Source organism: Aythya ferina, assembly GCF_964211825.1.
Source record: "Aythya ferina genome assembly, chromosome: 1".
NCBI lineage: Eukaryota > Metazoa > Chordata > Aves > Anseriformes > Anatidae > Aythya > Aythya ferina.
Window position 1 is genome coordinate 196,539,020 of NC_140296.1, and position 19,908 is coordinate 196,558,927.

At 34.7% G+C, this 19,908-nt stretch overlaps 1 protein-coding gene across 3 annotated transcripts in view; it reads right to left on the reverse strand.

Moving 5' to 3' along the window:
- Positions 1-19,908, reverse strand: part of HGF (hepatocyte growth factor) — a 61,413-nt gene that overhangs the window by 2,690 nt on the left and 38,815 nt on the right. For 2 of the 3 annotated variants that reach the window (XM_084514732.1, XM_084514734.1), the window contains exons 8-17: positions 16,623-16,797; positions 14,528-14,655; positions 12,974-13,076; positions 10,847-10,986; positions 8,735-8,773; positions 8,152-8,248; positions 4,455-4,529; positions 3,719-3,865; positions 2,860-2,966; positions 767-912 (exon numbers count right to left, since the gene is read on the reverse strand). In XM_084514732.1, coding sequence (XP_084370858.1) covers positions 767-912; positions 2,860-2,966; positions 3,719-3,865; positions 4,455-4,529; positions 8,152-8,248; positions 8,735-8,773; positions 10,847-10,986; positions 12,974-13,076; positions 14,528-14,655; positions 16,623-16,797 — 1,157 coding nt within the window. The remainder of the gene's footprint in view (positions 1-766; positions 913-2,859; positions 2,967-3,718; positions 3,866-4,454; positions 4,530-8,151; positions 8,249-8,734; positions 8,774-10,846; positions 10,987-12,973; positions 13,077-14,527; positions 14,656-16,622; positions 16,798-19,908) is intronic. The other variant, XM_084514733.1, reaches the window with a different exon arrangement.

The following is a 19,908-nucleotide window of genomic DNA, read 5'->3' on the forward strand; positions in this document are numbered from 1 at the left end:
ATACTCAGGACTGCCTTCTTTCTACATGTCACTTCTTCAGGCAGATTTTCCACACACAAAGATATCTTCCATTCAAAGATATGATTTATTGCATTTCTCCTCAGATGTCCTTTCTCCAACATCAACACTAGTCCCAAGAAAACCAACTGTATCAAATTACACTATCACTGAAGTGCTTTCTCCCCTACTCAATATATTATGGCTCAGGCTTGATTAGGGAGAAAAAATCCTCCTCTCTTCTGTCTAATACTGAATCTCATGTTTTTTGGATCTTTCTTTCATAACTTTACTAACTCCACTGAGCAGTGACTTTTTGGTTTTGTTTATTTATATGTTCTTATTCTTTATTTTGTGTGCAAAACTTCAGCTAAACAGTTAAACTTGCTCCAATCTTTGTGTTCTGTACAATAAGTGTTAAAATGGCCTGTGGGCTAGCAGTAACAACTTATTTTGATTGAGTAGAAAGCAAATTTATGTCAGACTAGCAAAGTGTTTAGGCGCGAGTATATTTAACACGTACGTAAGCCCTTTGCTGATGTGGAAGTACAGTGCCATTGAAGCAAAGAAACTTCTTCCCACACTGGCAGAAAATAGATCACTAGAAATGCAAATCATTTTCCAATGCAGAAGATTCACATATGTATTCTGTGATTATGTGTATTGCGTACAAGTTTGACGCAATTATAAAAACTCTAGTAAATTATTTCTGAGAAAGAAATAACCATGTTGATGGCTTTAATACACTCATAGGAAATGTAATATTTACCTCACAAGGCCCAGCACCAATGGTTTCAGCCACGGCACAGATTTCTGACTCATTCACTGTGATCTTCCCTTTGAGATATTGATTGCATTTCTCATTCCCCAAAATAAACAGGTTTGCTACTCGGAGAAGGCCATCATAGTTAACTACTAGGATTGAAAAGAGAATGAAAACTTTACTCTCTTGTAGGGAAAAAAAAAAAAAAAAAAAAAAAAAAGAGTATTGAAGATCCAGGCTGGATAAGTTTACTCACATAACTTTATTCTTTGCACTTTTCCCTGGTACTCACATTTTCATTCATCCTCATTGTTATCATGCATATAATCAAACATATCATGAGAGTCTTTTGGATTTTGTATATTTGGTACAAACAAAATTTGCAAGAAATTTGCTTTGTGCCGTGTCTCTTCAGTTCTCTGAGAATATCTGGAGATATTTTTTGTATTAGAAGAAATGGCTAGATAACTGGGGTTATTCTACAATTCAGTACCAACTTGACTCAGCACATCATTAATAGCAGGAAAAGTGAGAAATGTTGTCACTGTCATCAGCAGAACAAGGATTTCACTCCATGCCTTAAGCAGGGGTTAATGGGCAACAGTGGCTGCTCCAGCCTAGGGAAGAACATGTGACCTGAAAAATACTATTACAGTGCAGAGTTTTTCTCATTTAGTGCTGGCTCAGCTACACTGAATGACTTCGTGCCTGCAAGGACAGAGCCACAGCTCTATGCAATCTCCTTTCATCAGCGTCAAGGTCAGAAAGCAGGAGCCCTGTGGAGCTTGTTCTTGTTCTACATGGCAAAAGACAACTCTGTACAAGCTGCAAAGACAAATAGAAGGCCCAGACCTGCCCATTCTCTTCACAGCTATCAAAAAATGCCAACCTTGCCCTTCACTAAATTGTTATCCTGTGTTCTTAAAGAAGAAATCAAAATAAATAAATAAATAAAAAGGGTGTAACACTTTTTCCTTCCCTGACTGGGATGCTATGAGTATTATATTAAGTAGCATATAAAATATAGTACGAAGTCCTTAGATGATAGATGTTACATATTTATAGTATTACGTAACTCCACAGCATAGCAAATTCCATTATCAATTCTCTTAAGCCAAGCTTTTCTGTGATGCTGCCCCAGCCCTACTTCCCTGTCCCCCAGATAGCCATTCCCCTCAGAAGAAGGCTAATATACTAATAACACTGGGAACATCAAAGGCAGTCATCTGGAGAAGGACTGGTACAGATTACTTGCCACCCACAAAGAAATGTGGAGTAATGGTTACAAGGGAGAGAACCTCGGAATTACAATCTACTTTCTGCTCTGCGTCCAGGACAGCATGAGTACATTGCTGCTGCTTACTCAAGGTCTGTGGCAAAATAACATTTGAGCACAGTAATTATTGCAATAATTACTGTCAACTGGCAGCTATTAACTTTATCATCAACACATCATTAGACAGATAGAGTATTTACCAGACTAAATAAATGTCTGTTCTGTCACATATTTGTATTTACTTCACACAAAAAACTGTGCTTAATGAACATCAGTAAGGCTGCAAAGTCAAGTACTCAAAAGTTAGGAAATGCCAGAGAGGGATGCCTGTGTATCCTTAATATACTGTCTTTGTGTACGTTAATTATAATAATGTCTTTGATTACATTATCCTGTATTAATTTTTCCACAGGGTGGCCTGCTTTGGGATATAGAAAAAAGGTGCTCAAGTAGATGAAGAAGAATTTTTCAAAAAAGGGTTAGAACTCTTCAAACCAATTCTGACAGATTTTTCAAACATGTAAAACATTTTTATAGTTTGTTCTTTGAAGCATTTGAATCATTTTGCCAGTCTTTGGAGGAAAAAAATAAATAAAAGATGGGGTAGAAAATATTTCAAATGAAATCATCTTAAATAAAATGCTCAAAGGTTTAAAGGTTTACAAAGCAAAATAAATTTTTAAAAAAGTTGAAACTGCATTTTATAATAAAAAGTGTTGGACAAGCATGGCATGAGGCAATATCATCAGCCTCACCTATGATAACAAGAGGAAGGAAGTTAGCTGTCAATGTTTTCATTTAGTTTTTAAAAATAGTCTCTTACATCCAGTGTATCCCCATCCATAAACACTGCAACTGGTCTTCTCTGGAATGGTACATCCAGAAATGGGCAATCGAATTATTTCTACATAAGTTGTCAATATGGCAGGTCTGAAAAGAGAAAATGAACAACAGACGTAAGGAATTTTACTTCACATTCTATAATCTACCCTAAAAATGATTTTAAGTGCCTTTATAGACCACAGCAGTTAAAAACTGTGCCAATTCTTTACCTCTCTCTTCCTTCTTTGAAGAATATGATGGATTCTTCTACCTATTTTTTGTGTTACAGCTGTGAACTGTCAAAAAATTTCTTGAAATTCTGTCACTACTTTTACACTATTTAACTTGGGTTTTCATCTTCAAAAGTAAGTAATGATGACATTTCATTTGGATATATAGTTTTGCTAATACAGAGAAAGTTTGAAAGCTTATATGTACACAGATATCTTAGTTGCAATCTGCTGCTTATTCTATAAATGAAAAGCGTATACTAGCCAATGAGTGTGTGTGTATATATATATATATATATATATATATATATATATATAACGCACTGTAAATTAAACCTGGTTATCGGGGAAAAAAGTATTTAGGCACTATATTTCAGAAGTAACATCTGTTCTGAGTAAAGTGAATAAAGATTAATATTTGTGTATATCAAGTGAAATCCATCCACTTAATATATCATTTCTTTATGTGCCCAGGAACAACTGACATGAACATCTTACTATTAGAAGCTTAAACTTTAGAGATGTCATCTGCAATACCATGATTGTACAGAACTGAATTTGCAATGCTTATTTAGGAAGAATTTCAGACAGTAGCTGAAAATCCTGGAATTAGCAGTAGTAGCTACTAACCTGCTAAGTTTCAGCAAGACCAAATCTGACCCTGCAGGACCATATACCAGCTGAGAGATATTCAGAACTTGTCTGTGCTTCTCCTCTCCCTTTCCTTTGATATTATGGACTCCAAGCCAGGCTTTGTAGTCTTTCAAATCTTTGTACCTAAAGTAGGCAAAGCTGGTTAGAATTTTGCTGAATGTGTAACAGAATAACTCAAAAATTTCAGCTTACTATGATTGTACCAGAAGATCTTAACTAACAGTCTTCACTAGAAGTGGTTCTACACTGCCAATTGTTACTCCAAAATCAACATGCTCAAATGTATGCTTTTGGTCTAAAGTTACTACATAATTTTATTGTTAACCATGACTAAAATGTAATTTTTGTTTTCTACTAGTATCTGAACATCTGGAGGCTTGGAAATTATGGACCTTGAAACTTTTCAAGATTTGCTTAAGAATTCTATTTTATTGTGTCTAGTTCAGCAGAAGCATGGGATTATTTTCATAAAGAGGCTATTGTGTAACTCTTACACTTGGAAAACATTCATACCTCTATGTAAAATAAAGTTTTAGCTTAACAATAATAAAAACAGAAAATGGCAAGGTCTCACAGGAATTTTTATATCAGGTGAGTAGTGTTAAAGCCAAAAAGGAGTGAAAACTGTTCCATTTAATTTAATGAATTGTTGTGCTTTTAAATAACAGAAGATACGTATATTTCAATATTGCAAAACTACAGACTACTGTACCGAGAAGGGAAACACTGTCTTGCTGTTAGAACCCACTCTTCCTTTATCAAAGTACCTCCACAGATATGCTTATTCCTGAAAAATAAATAAATAAATTATATATATATTTATATCTTTCTTTCTACCTGGACAAAATCTCTAAAGAGTGTTGTTGTCAGCTTTCATTTATGTATTCCTCAGGTGTAGGGAAAGGTGGCTGGATGACAGCCTGTGAAAACATTTCACTGTCCATTTGCTATACATTTTGAATACATGTAGTAGCATGACTTTCCAGATTTGATTCAGTTTTTATAAACCGGGAAGAAACAGAAAATCATTTACTTTATTTATTTAGTGTTTTCACAGATGGGTTTAAATTAAGAGAGCTATCTTTAAAAATAAATATAAAATAAAATAAAATAAAATAAAATAAAATAAAATAAAATAAAATAAAATAAAATAAAATAAAATAAAATAAAATAAAATAAAATAAAATAAAATAAATAAAATAAAATAAAATAAATAATAAGAAGTGGACTTCTTTGTAATAGGAACTGGACTGAAACTTTCAATCAACACCCCAAACTGCCAACAGATGTAAACAACATTTTTCAAGTAAGTATTATTCAAAGCATTGACCTCAAGGTAGAGAGTTACTATTTGATTACCAGTCCTATGAGATTTCCATTCCCACATGCTTCAGTTGGAAGCAATCTGCAATGTATGACATCCTACACATGATTATAGAAAACCTGCTGTATAATATATCAAGCAAAATTAAAACAATAAAACATGACATTTTCTTCAAAAATAAAGCTGACATTGGAATGCAAATTAATTAGTTTCCTTCTTTGTGCCTCTAAAATCACATTTATTTTCTACAGCTCTTTGGAAAGTGAATAAAATTGTTAGCAATTTGGGAGAAGCTTGAAATCTTACAAATTATAAATTCAAATCACACAAATGTTCACAGCTTTACAGGAATTGTTGGAAGAAGTCCAGTCTCTGTATAGAGTTTAAAGAAAGCAGAATAACACAGATGCTTTCCTATTTTGTGTTTTTTGATTTTTGTTGTTTGTTGTTGTTTGTTTGTTTGTTTTCATTTTGTTTTATTTTGGGGGGTCATTTTTATTATTATTTTATTATTATTATTTTAGGTTGTATTTTGGTTGAGGAACAGACTGTCTGGTCGGAGAGGCTGGGGTCTATAAAATCTTGATTCTGTCCAGTTTTACTATAAAAATGTCACAAAAAGGAACATAAATGTGGTTCTTTCATGTATACATGTATATCATTATTTATCAATGCAACTTTAAAAGATTTCATCATCTGCTTTACCAGACTGACAAGTAGACAGATGAAGGTTATACTTCTTATTTAAATGTAGCACAAAATCCAAAGCTGATTTCCTGGAATGGATGAAATTCCTCCAAATATCACAGAATCACAGAATCACAGAATTTCTAGGTTGGAAGAGACCTCAAGATCATCGAGTCCAACCTCTGACTTAACGCTAGCAGTCCCCACTAAACCATATCCCTAAGCTCTACATCTAAACGTCTTTTGAAGACTTCCAGGGATGGTGACTCCACCACTTCCCTGGGCAGCCTGTTCCAATGCCTCACAACCCTTTCAGTAAAGAAGTTCTTCCTAACATCTAACCTAAAACTCCCCTGGCTCAACTTAAGCCCATTCCCCCTTGTCCTGTCACCAGGCACATGGGAGAACAGACCAACCCCCACCTCGCTACAGCCTCCCTTGAGGTACCTATAGAGAGCGATAAGGTCGCCCCTGAGCCTCCTCTTCTGAACAAGCCCAGCTCCCTCAGCCGCTCCTCGTAGGACTTGTTCTCCAGGCCCCTCACCAGCTTTGTCGCCCTTCTCTGCACCCGCTCAAGCACCTCCATGTCCTTCTTGTAGCGAGGGGCCCAAAACTGAACACAGTACTCGAGGTGCGGCCTCACCAGAGCTGAGTACAGGGGGACGATCACCTCCCTAGCCCTGCTGGTCACACTGTTCCTGATACAAGCCAGGATGCCATTGGCCTTCTTGGCCACCTGAGCACATTTAAATATACTTGATAACAGAATCTGGATCATACGTATAGGAAAGCATGTCATTGATTAATTTAATTAATTAATTTTATAAGTGGGCATTGATTGCAGATATACAAGTTTGTAAGCAGCACTAGGACTTTACCATTCAGACACAGCACTTCTATTTTGAGAAGTGTTAGTTATAGTTAGACTTTTTCAGAATAAATGTTAGATTACAGAATCATTTATGAACCCTCTACCCCTCCAAGAAAAAAATTGGAGTCATTAAGATTTTGTTTCAGAAAAAAGTCTATCTGCTTCCCTGGTAACAACATAAAATATAAGTACATTTTTTTACATACATGTTAGACTTATATAATACTTAAAAATATATTTTGCATCTGGAGTATTTTAGGAATCCCTTCTTTTAAAACAAACAGAAAACAACAACAAACAACAACAAACAAACAAACAAAAAAAACATCTTCAGTCATTTATGAACTCATTTACTTAATGGAATTCTGTAACATAGCACATAACCTAGGGTCAATTTGCTTAACTTCAGCTATTTACATTTTAGGCACTCAGAAGTAATTCACCTTTCTTGTCTAAAAGTTCATCAGCCATCAAGGCTGTTTTAAAAACAGTGGCAAGATAAACTTTTCCAGGGTGATTCAGCATTTCAGTCCCTCTATATGTTTATTTAGTCCAGGAATAGAAGGATGTTCCTCTAGAAATTTATTTCCCGTCCATCTGCTAAACTTTTAGAAAGATATAGACCACTACGATATGAGCCCATGAGAATGGAACATTGACAAAGATGAGGAGGACTCCCAGCATTTCTCTAGCAATGAAGAAATATAGAAAATAGACTTTTTGTCTTTTCTTTAGCCTGAAAGTATTAGTTAAGTTAAAACATGTTTTTAAAAGGGATGACATAAGCTAATAGTAATAAACTGTACTGTAATCTGTACTAGATGACCAAAAAAAAAAAAAAAAAACCAGATCCTTGAGATCTATTTCCTGCTATCCATTTATGATTCATACTTCTAGCTGATGAGTTATTAACCAAAGAGTAATGAACACAAGAGGCAGTAACTCTGTGTTCTGGCTTTTACACAGTAGCAAACTAAGATCTGCCATAATGTAATACACATTTCCAGATGTACATGTTAGGGTCTTGATTTACAGAGTGAAAGAAATTTCCTTATAGCTCCTACTTATTTTTTAATACAAAATACATTTCAGTTTCATGCAGTTTTATGAGCAGAAAGCTAAATTAAGCACGGGTGTATATCCTGAATCTAATACTTCATATCTAAATGCACTGGTATTAAAATACAGATATTGACATGAACCTCAATTTTCTTCAATCTGTGAAGTAAACAGCTTAAGGCAGGGTGTTAAGGGAATGATGAAAAGATCTGCAGTAGCTGATCTAAAGAATCCAAAGACTAGAATGCTGTGTATGCTTTAGAAGCAAGTTCGCAATAACTAACATATAACTGTTTCATTGATGGACTGAAAGCTATAGAAACACCAGATGTTCCAGGAATGCTGATTTCCTTCTTTTACAGGATTTAACTGCAATTACAAATATTCTTACTACAATCAACATTTTCTATAGTTCCAAAACAAATATCCTATTAGATGCTTTGTCCTTCTTATCAAAGTGATAATTACCTGTATGTCAAACTAACCACCCATCCTTCGTTTGTTTGAGTTGGGATTCCATTTACAACTCTCAAATGTTTTGTTGAGGCACAAGGAATGACAGTATCTGAAAGCAGGTCCAGAGATCACATTTTACTAAAAACAGCGGTAGGAAACCTGTACAGTTACACATAAGGACCACAAGAAGGTCAATATTTATCATGGGTAGGGTGTTCTTTCCTGAGCTAATGAAATATATTTCTAAAGTATCAAAACTACTTCAGTGAACCTGGTTGACTCTATAGAGAGATTTGTAGGGAATATAAAATACATATTGTTAAGTTTATTACAAACAATTCTATATTTATAAAATAAACATTAAAAGTCATTACTATATCTCACCACTTACGAGGTAGGAATATGAGAATAAAAAGTATAGTAAAGCTATTCTACATTTGCCTTTTATTTATTTATTTATTTTTCTTCCCCAAGCTGTATACTTAATTGATCTTTGTACCCTTAATTGATCTTTTTCTTCCTTCTCAGTCAGAAAGAAATGGCTAGTCTTGTAGGATATAATGCATGCCAGGGCACAGTACATCTGCAAACTTACCATCCACACTGGTTGTAGTAGGAGTTGTATCACCTTCGCCTAGACAGACACATAAGATGAACACACAATACAAAATTAAAACAAGTCTAAAACCTGAACACAGTCAAAATAAACAGAAAAATGCATAGTTAATTTTAATATTTCATGAAGTTTAAATTTTCAGTGATATCATTCTGTAAAACCAGTTTGGTCAGGTAAAATAGGATGGAAGAATTTTATACCAATAAAATGGAATAAGAATTAAACATTTTTGCAACAGTGGTTTTAAGGGTTTCTCATCTTGGCTGAATCTTGAATACATCAGGCTCTCTGAAATGCTCAATTTCCACATTTCATTTAAGCAAGACAAGGCAGAAAAATGAAATAGTCTTTTTTCTGTAAGCATACAGGAACAGTAGAAGTCATGTCATTAAACATAGATCAACTTTAAAGAAATTTTCTAATTTCCTTAGAAGTCTTTAAAACTTAAAAAAAAAATCCTACTATATGTTGCTATCACAAATAACTTATCTTTATGAAATTGTATTCCCCAAAACTGGATTTGTTCTTCCATCTAGTCTAAGTCATTATGAAGTTAAAATAAAGTTGCTTAAACTGTCTTCAAAATTTTTGCTTTCCATAAAGTCTGAAGTGTGGCCTAGTGATATGAGCTTGATGTATGGATGTAGTTACTGCAAATTTGTGTGAGCAAAATTTAAACTGTCTTATCTAACTAGATTTCTGTCATTACCCAAATATATAAATGTGTGTAAAGATATATATATGGATATAGATTTCAACTATATATAGTTAAAGTTATGTGTATATACAATATGCATATGAATATGAATATGTATATGTGTATACGTATGTGTATGAATATGTATATGTAAGTATGCAAAGTTTAAACAGATCAGTTAAAGACACCAAGTACACTTGGTAACTGCCAACATTTTGTTCATACTGGTTAAACTGGTTACCAGTACATGAATAAGCTATTAGTAGTTTAACACTGGCCCACACAAGTTGCAATTCTAAAACAGACATATTCCAGCATTAGAATCCAGTCATCATAATGCTAACCATTACCTACAGTACAAACATGACAAAAATATTTTGTGACATTTTCCTTTGGAATTGATAGAATTACCTAAGAGTGAATAAAATTTATATTCAGTCAGTTATTGTTCTTTATCTACATTGACATTTGCACATTTTGTTTACTAATCACATAGATGCCAAAAAAAAATCATCTGAGATTTCTAATATCACCTCATAGAAATGCTGCAGTTCAGACTATGGGGAAATGCTGTGAATTACTGCTAGGAATGAATTTAACATTATCCTCAACCTCTAGATATCACAGACATACATTCAAAAGCCTGATTTATCATTCAAATGTTCTCCAAGGATATATACCACTGTGATTTAGCAATAGGAATTAACGAGAAAAATCTTAAACCTAAATTTGAATTGCACATCTTTTTTTTTTTTCAGCATTAATGTATTTTTTCCACCTACCTTCAGTTTATTACTGAATTCTCTAAGACTTTTAATTCTGTATAGTTGAGCTATTTAGCTTTATAACATGCAACTTTAGAGGAGTGATTTTCTTAATTCTTTCCAGGAGTTAAATCATCCCACAAACATCCAAAAGCAGGATCTAATCTATATAGCACATATACACATCATCATGCATATAGTGAGTTATCCTCACTTTATAAATACAGAACACACAAACAAACCACGAAGCTCATGCCACAAAAGATAGCTGTCCCTGGGTTTCTTAAGGCCACAGCCTGCATTCTAACCACTAGACAATTCTTTGTTTCCATCCAGCCCTCATTCAATAGCTAGATCTGCTGGAATATGTTTGACTATTTGTAATAGCCCTTTTAAGCTCCTGCTGCATAAATAAGCCCTGAAAACTCCAAACTGGTCAAGGATAAAGACCTCCTGTTTATACATTGCACAAGCAGCTTCTCTCCATTCCTTCTTAGTCGTATGTAATTGATTCTTGATATAATTATGCATTTTCTGTTGCCACAAGTGACAACAGAAAGGTATACACTGACACCATGGTTTCACTGAGACCGCACAATTGACGATGCCTGAGGCATACCAAGTACTCACATCGAGAAATAGGGCAGTAATCCCAGGGAATGAGAGGATCATCTGTGTAACACCAGGGACCATGAAAATCATCATCTGGATTGCGGCAATAGTTTTTCTTCAGTTTACTAACATCTGGTTCTCTGAATATTTGTATATGCCTACAGGGAAAAAAAAATCAAAGTGTTGAAAAGCTTTATACTATAGCCCAAATTTTCAGAGGTTAAATATTGCTTTGTCCCACACTGTAATATTAGCTGATTGAGAAGCCTACAGGTCAGTGTTTAGGGCTGGTTAAAATCAAAATGAGGTTGAGTCACAAATATTCACTGGATCTTTGTCCAATTTTCCTCTGGTTGGTATTTTAAGCAATGAGTGGACTTGCTGGAAGGTTTCTAGATCTCTCTCACTTGAGCTAAAAACCCTGGATACCCTCAGGAGGGATCTTTAAACTGATTAGAAGAGTGTTTGTGCTGCATTCAGGCCTGTTCTGGGAACGCAGGTTATCTTCTCCCTGCATGTTTACAGTTAACAGAAGGGAGCACTGAATCATCACAGAAGAACGCTGAATTTTAGGTAAAGGAAGGACAAATGCAAGAAAGTTAAGCAACAGGAAAAGAAAAATTTGAATGTCTCAAACTACAGTGAAAAGCAACCTAAGCTGCAAACCCACATGAAGCACTTAACTAAAGGTAAAAGTCTGAGGTGACAATCTGAAGCAGAGAAAGATGTTTATTTCTGTTTTTTCAGACAGGAACGTACAGGTTTCTTAAGTTACAGTTGTGCTTCCCTCATAGTTAATAACTGACCATGCAAAGTGCTTCTAGCACACCCAAAGCAAAACCAGAGTAACTGCTGAACTGCGACAAATACCTCCCCAAGGAAGTTCCCAGATAGAAAATTAGTGACAGTAAGAGAAGGAAGGCTGATCTGTCCTCAGGATGATGTGAATGTAATTGCATCAGGCATCTGGTTGGTACAAGGTTCAAGCTAACTCATTCACATCTAACTGAAGAATTCTCTGAACTCTCAGAAGTCCTGACCTTAAACCTCTGCCTTCCTTAGATAGACAGTAGACTGGAATACATATTCTGTCTCTAGCTCTGTGTAGGGGAAACCACATATAGTCCAGCTGGTGATTCTAGACAATGCCACTGAAATCTGCCTTCTGTAATACAGCTTCTCTGGAGACTGACTTACTGATTTACTTTTTTCCTGTTACTCCTGAAATTTATAAGTCTACCCTTCTGAACAGAGACAACACTGATGATTCTAGCGTGATTGAAAAGTCTTAGAAACTCACAGCTCCTCTTGTACTTTCTGCTGATTCATTTTTACCTGAACAAGTAAAGCAAAAAAAAAACTTGATATTTTCACTACTTGAAAAAGAAAACAAAGCAACAAAACACAATAGAAACTGCAATTTACTTTTATGACATTTGATGTCAATGTCATTAGATCATAGACCCGTGATTCAGTTTCAGTTTGCATGGGACCACAGGAGGTTTCAAGTCCAAGTCATGCTTGAAGCAAGATGAGCTAAGAGAAAAGATCAAGTTCTTCGGGAATTTATGTTGTTCAGAACTTTGAAAATGGCAAATATAAATATTAAGCAAATGTAACATAACCATTTCCTGCTTCATTTCTTAACATCTCATGTAAGAAAAACACCACCACCACCAAAAAACACTTAAGGAAAAAGATGGGGCAAACCAGACCAGTTAACTAAACACTAAGTAAAATGCTGAAGCCTGCAATTAGTGGTTAGTCTGAATAAACACATGTTGTGTAATATATTTGAACACTGAAAGAGAAAAAAGGCAAGGCAAGGCAAGGCAAGGCAAGGCAAGGCAAGGCAAGAAAAGAAAAGAAAAGAAAAGAAAAGAAAAGAAAAGAAAAGAAAAGAAAAGAAAAGAAAAGAAAAGAAAAGAAAAGAAAAGAAAAGAAAAGAAAAGAAAAGAAAAGAAAAGAAAAGAAAAGAAAAGAAAAGAAAAGAAAAGAAAAGAAAAGAAAAGAAAAAAGATTGCTAAGATCTCCAGGGTATAAGGGTCTATGTTAGAATCACTGCAGAAAAAACAGATGCCGTTTGGAGGTAGTATTTATTCAGGACTCACTGAACAATCTATTGTCTATTTCATATGCACTCACCTACGTAAGTCTTCAATATTCTTGTCCCATGTGGAACAAGTTAGCCCAAATCTTGTCTTGGATAGATTTCCCATGTAACTCCTGCCATTGCCACGATAGCAATCTGAATAAGACATGTTGAGACAAAGAAAAGTGGAGGGTGATTGTGCAACACTAAAGAGAAAACTCTTCCTTTCCATCAGTAATCCAAATAATTAAAAACAAGTTTTGTATTCAGTAAAGACTATATGATATAAATCAGGCATAAATATAAATTAAATCATAATGTAAATCAGAAAAAAAAAATGAGAAAGTTTTCAAATTTAGATACATAATCCCCTGCTTGAGACCTCCATTCTCAGCACAGTAGCATTTTTGTCTTACTGAGATAAAGTGGGACAATTTATTTCATAAATAGTTACTTTATGGTTAATTTAGAATGGTCACAACAAATATTCTAAAATTTGTCAGGAACTTTTTTTATACAAACCACCATCCTTCCTCTTCCCTCCCTTCTCTCTGTCAGCCTATCTTCAACTACATGCAGACTCTGGATACCGGTTACATTTTTAAATTCTTGATTTAAGTTCTATTTTGGCAAAATCAAAAAAATCAACATGGCTTTAATTTTAATTTAATTTGAAAACTTGCCTGATCACTCTAGTAGAAGTCATGTTTAATTCATGCTTTTATCCCAAGTGTTTTTGAGACTTTTCAAGAGGCTTATTTAAAACGATCATTACTCTAAAGACTTTTTGTATAAAGCATTTCATTTCATATTCATCAGTATTTTTACTTTTTGATAATTGATACTTTAATTAAAAAAAAAAAAAATCAAAATGTAATCCTTGCTCTGACAGAACTCTTGTAACTGCAAGTCCTTATGTCTTAAGAGATAAATTAGCTAAAATTTAGATGAAGATCTTATACACTGAAGTTGGGTAGTTGGTTGCAGGTCTGAGCCTCAGTTTATGGTATGGTTGACATAAGTTCTCAGTGGGCAGTAATACTCCCTAGAGTAATACCAAGACCAAGACTGAGGAATGACTCTAGGGAGTGTCTGTGGACTTTACAGACAGAGGTAATAATTTAAAGAGAAAAGGGAACTCCTATGTTGTTTTTTTTTGTTTGTTTGTTTGTTTGTTTGTTTGTTTTTTCAGTTTAAGCCATTTTAGTCAAGGGGATATATGAATAATAAATAGACCACATTTGGTGGCCTCATTTGCAGTTATAGAAAGACTGTAAACCAAGAAATTGCAGGAAATAACTCAGTTTTGGGAAAGGCCTTTCAAATTAAGAAAGGTAGCAGAGTGGAGATTCACCTTGTCTAAAAATCAGACCCCATAGTAAACCTTTACTACAGCTTTTCTTGCTGGAATTAACACATGAACTGAGAAATGAATCTCATTTACACCACGATGAATCCCAAGTATGCAAATAACACAAAAGCAGAACTACACAGGTGTAATGCAGATGTACTGAGATCAACTTCTTCAGTTTTCATGCCTGCCTATGTGCTATTTGGAAGAGTACAGCATTCACTTAAAGTCACGTTATCACCTTTCCTTCTGTTACCTTGTTCATTTGATACATCACACTTAGGAATCTGGGAGCAATAACCAATCCGGATGTTTGGGTCAGTAGTAAAACACCAGGGTGATTCAGATCCATCTGGATTTCGGCAGTAGTTCTCCCTCAAATCCCTATAAAAATAAATATGTTAGCTCACAGCAGGGAACACCTAAAACCACTGATGCATTCTATTGCTTTTTATTATGAATTAGTAATAATATAGGCTCCTTGAGGTCTATGTGTTACTGATCATTGTCAAGTGCAGGGAGGTGAGGAGCCAGTAAGAACACAGTGTCCAGAAAATACTGTAATTGTAATGAGAATATGGTTACGGGAATTCGTTTTTAGTGGACTCGTGTTTTGACTGGCTATAAGATCTCATTTGAAGATTAATAATATTTTCAATATAGTTTATTTTTATTCAGGATTCTCCATCAAAATTTGCATGCAAGCTGACATTGGATACACCTGCAATCCATTACAAGTGCTTTTAAATACAAACATTACCACAGTGCTTAAAATTCCCTGTACTTGAGTGGTTCTGCTGAGCTTAGAGAAACAAAGTCCTAAAGATTGTCAGTGATTCATTTAAGAAACTGAATCTTGGAATATGAAAAAATGTATGTAGAAATTCTATACAGCTGTTACATTTAAAATAAAAGTTGGCCACAAGGGAACATCTTAAATGTGTCTTGCAGCTTGAATTAAATAGTCAAGCCTCTTCAATGTAACTTTTATTTTCCCATCTCCTGACAGTTGTTGCCATGTACTGTGCAATGCTGTATTTCACTACATTTTTCCATCTGCAGCACTTACTGATAATAGACTATGGAAAGAAGTGTCCTAGTGCTGTAATTCTTACTCTGCGTTTTGAACATTCATACAAGTGGTTTTATTGATTTAACTCAAGATACTGGCCTAAACAGCACTCTACTCTACTAGGGAAATTCTAAAAACCTTTGTGGGTTTTAACCTTTAGGGCCTAATCCTGCAGCAGTGTTGTATAGGTACAGCACAAAATGATTTAAGCAATGATTAATTGTCTGAGAAACACCTGTGGGTTTGGGCTCAAGCACTAATTTATGGGTAAATTCAAGATGGTCCTGAGACTGACAGAGGAGGTTTAGTGTCAGTCCTATTTTCTAATAGAATGATTATTGTCATATTTTCAGTAGAAGTGTCACTGTGCACAATATTTGTTTTGCTTAAACAAACTATTGGTAAAGAGTGAATATGAGTTGAAACTGGAATCTTTTCTTTACGAGTTGAAACTGGAATCTTTTCTTTACTTTGCAAGATCCATACTATTGAATCCCAGCAGAAGTCCAGACTGATATTTAGCAGTCAATAAAGATATTTCTTGTAAACTGAGCTTTAAGTCCATGCTGGTTGGCTTGGTTTCCTCTATACTCATTAGAAAAAGGACTGAATGAGTGTGATCAAGGTAACTTCTTAAAATAAGTAGATAATTCATATGCTAGAAATGTATCTCACTTTTTGGTAACAGTTCAGAAAGTTTAGATGGTCCTTCAGGTAAAATCAGGCTTATTCATGTAAATACATTTAGTTAGGAGACAGAAAAATGATTAAAATCACAGAAAATAAAAGAAGTATCATCAAAACTTATAAATGCCAAGTATTGCCAGTGAGATTATATTTAGGTAGCATTTAGGGCACATTAAGTTACATTCAGTAACCAAGCTGCAAACAAGTACTTATCTCCATGAAGGAAAAACAATAGTAATGTATGAGCACTGCTGGGATTCAGGTCCCATCCTGGGAAACACCCATACACTTAATAATCAATTAAACACAAGCTTGATGATAATGTTTATTAAAAACAAATAAACAAACAAAACTACATTTTCAGACAAATGCATTTAGAAACTACAGTTTCACACAAATTCATTTAGAAACAGTATTTTGGTATAGGAAGAATTGATTTCCCCATATTCAAAAGTTTTCTAGCAAGCAAAGTAAATGCATCCCACTGCAGTGAGGGACAGGGATTCCACAGCCTACTTTGGTGGCATGAAGTTTAAAAACAACAAGAACTGGTCTTTGCCTACAGCAGTAACACCCATCTATGTCTACTCACTTGCACTTGAAGTTCTCAGGAGTGATGTTGTGCTGGTGAGGAAACTGAGAGTCCCACCTTTGGCACTGGATCCCACTCCATATGGTGTTGACTGTGCCGCGGTAGCCCTCACCCTGCCCCTGGATGCACGTTGTTGTCTCAGCCACTGCCTCCGTGCTGTTCATGATACCTGTGTCTGCAGAAGAGGTGCTGTTTTATTTTCTTAGGACTGAGACTGGTTCAAGGTGTTAGGCTTGTACTCTGAATTGCAGGTCAGTTTGTGGGAACTGGAGTTCTTTGGTGATATTCCCACTCTTACATGCCTTTTACAGAATAATTATCTACTCTTCCCATTGCATGGATATCCACCTGCAGGCCAAGACTCTAAAAACTGTGTACCATTTAAGAGCTTTTCTTAGATAGTTTATATAACCATTTATAGGCATTATAGCCATTTATAACATTGAAAGTCAATTTTCTTAGTTATTGTTTCCAATTAAGCAAATATTTTCTCATTTGCTTAGCTTTGCACACAGAGTGACCACCCATGTGTGCACTGCTAAACATGTTAAAATATGTTTGCAGGATGAGAAGAAACTAACTGTTTTTCTCCATAGAATTCCCAGAATATCAAATTACAGAGTTTAAAAAGAAAAAAATCTTATTGTAAAGTAATGTGCTAAATCCTCCTCAAAGCTTCTCTTTTTATATCTGATATACTTAGAGAAAAAAAAAAAAAAAAAGAGAGAGAGAGGGAGAAAAGAGAAAAAATAAAGCCTTATTTTTAGAAATCAAATATCATTATTCTCTAAAGAGAGACAAATGTCTTAAAGACCAAGAAATTCATCAGACTAAAGATCTTTTACAGATGGTGATATAGTCTGAATTCATTCTAGTCTGGACCATCTTTAACTAAATTCATAAAAACGGTTTCTGAAATGACTTATTCACATAACTTGAAAGTCTCTTATGCAATTTTCATAATTAGAAATTAATGGCACACATATTACATCAGATATATACAAAGTAGTACAAAACTAAATATACTACAGTAAAACAGTGCAACTATAATGTCCCCAAAAGCTTCCAACACAATATTTTTTTTAAGTAACTGTCCATCTGTTGGTAATTGCTGTTGTTCACAAGACTACATTTATTAATTATCCTAAAAGTATTGTTGTCAGCAGTAAGTATGTTAATAAAGTTTTCAAATTACTTTTCTGCAAATAGTCCAGTGATTATAACAATATTCATGTGTTTTACTCTTAATATATTTCATGCTAGGTAATTCAGCCAGTTCTGTGAACTTGTGGAGAATATGGTTCTCAAGGAAACCAAATGTCATAACAGATGGGTTTGGTTGATTTGCTGTCTAATCTCTATGTTAAAGATCACTTTTCTGTCAGATGATAACATCAAGTTCTGAAGTTGAATTATACATTTCTCCATGCTGGAGAAAAATTCCCCTTTTCTCTTCGTCTGGTTGATGTTTTTACATCAGAGTTTCATGGTTAAATTAATTTCCTGTCCTTCCATCCCAAGGCAATTTGTCTACAAAGTTGTCCCATTTCAATGGGATTATGAATTCTAAATTCATTCCAAAATGAAAAAGACCTTACTTCTGGAAGCTTCTGGAAGTTTCTGGAAGCTGATAAATTTACTCTTTTTGATGGGGTCATCAAAAAGACTTGTAGCTGTTAACTATATTTTTAATAATTATTATTAATTTTATACATAATTGGACAACTACTACAAAAAGACAAAATTGTACATTTAATAGAAATACGCAGCTGCATATTTCAGCTTTCCACCATTACTAACATACAAAAACAAGTTGAAAGCATATTGCAAGAGAGCTCTTAAAATTAGATTAAAGATCACTACACCACACTCAAATACATATTTGTCCTTTCAAAAATATATGAAAAGATATAAGAAATATATGAAAATATATAAGATCTATAAATATAAATAAATATAAATTTAAGCATACAGAAGACATCCTGGATGCATAATATTTCCAAAGTAAATTAATAAATTGCAACTATCCAACTGTAGCAAAAAAGACTTGTAGTATTACCAGTAATTATGCATAAATATTCAACTTAATACAAATTAATCTTATACAAAATAAGCTCTATAGAAAGACCTGACATACTCATGAAGTTAATATTTCAATTGTAATTTTATAATTCATTATAGTAACACATCAACTCCTTACCCATGATGTGGAAAAAGTAATTAGATTGTTTTTTACATATTTTTGTTCTTGTTGTTTTTTTTTAATCACATGCCTGAATAAAATAAAATAAAATAAAATAAAATAAAATAAAATAAAATAAAATAAAATAAAATAAAATAAAATAAAATAAATAATGCACCAATTGATTTTAGAAAGCTCACATTTTTTTGTCAAGAATTCCTTCTTACATACATAAAGGTACAAAGCTCATCACCAAACTTTTCACTACATGCCCTGACAGTGAACTCTATTTGTAGATCATATATTACATTAATTTGATTGTGTTAAAATGTTCTCATTAAAGGAACTTCTAACCAAATTTTCCCTTATGAATACTTACACAGCCAAGTCACTACTGGAAAGCCTTACATAATGATGGCTAAGAGAAATTACTTCAGCATCGGCAAATGAGATTTAACAAAGCAAATGCAGTGTCCTGCACCTGGGAAGGAACAACTGCATGTAACACTACAGGCTGGGGAACGACCTGCTGGAGAGGAGCTCTGCGGAGAAGGACTTGGGGGTCCTGGTGGAAAACAGTTTGGCCATGAGCCAGCAGTGTGCCCTGGTGGCCAAGAAGGCCAATGGGATCCTGGTGTGCATAAAAAGGAGCATGGCCAGCAGGTCAAGGAAGGAGACACTCCCTCTCTACTCTGCCCTGGTCGGGCCTCACCTGGAGTACTGTGTCCAGTTCTGGGTGCCCCAGTACAAAAAAAAGACAGGGATCTCCTGGAAAGAGTCCAGCGGCAAGCCACAAAGACGATACAGGGCCTGGAGCATCTCCCGTGTGAGGAAAGGCTGAGAGACCTGGGTCTGTTCAGCCTTGAGAAAAGAAGACTGAGAGGGGATCTTATCGATGTTTATAAATACCTGTATTGTGGGAGACAAAGGGATATGGCCAACCTCTTTTCAGTAGTGTGTGGGGACAGGGCAAGGGGCAATGGCCCCAAAGTGGAGCACAGGAAGTTCCACAACAATATGAGAAAGAACTTCTTCATGATGAGGGTGACAGAGCACTGGAACAGGCTGCCTGGGAAGGTTGTGGAGTCTTTTTCTCTGGACATA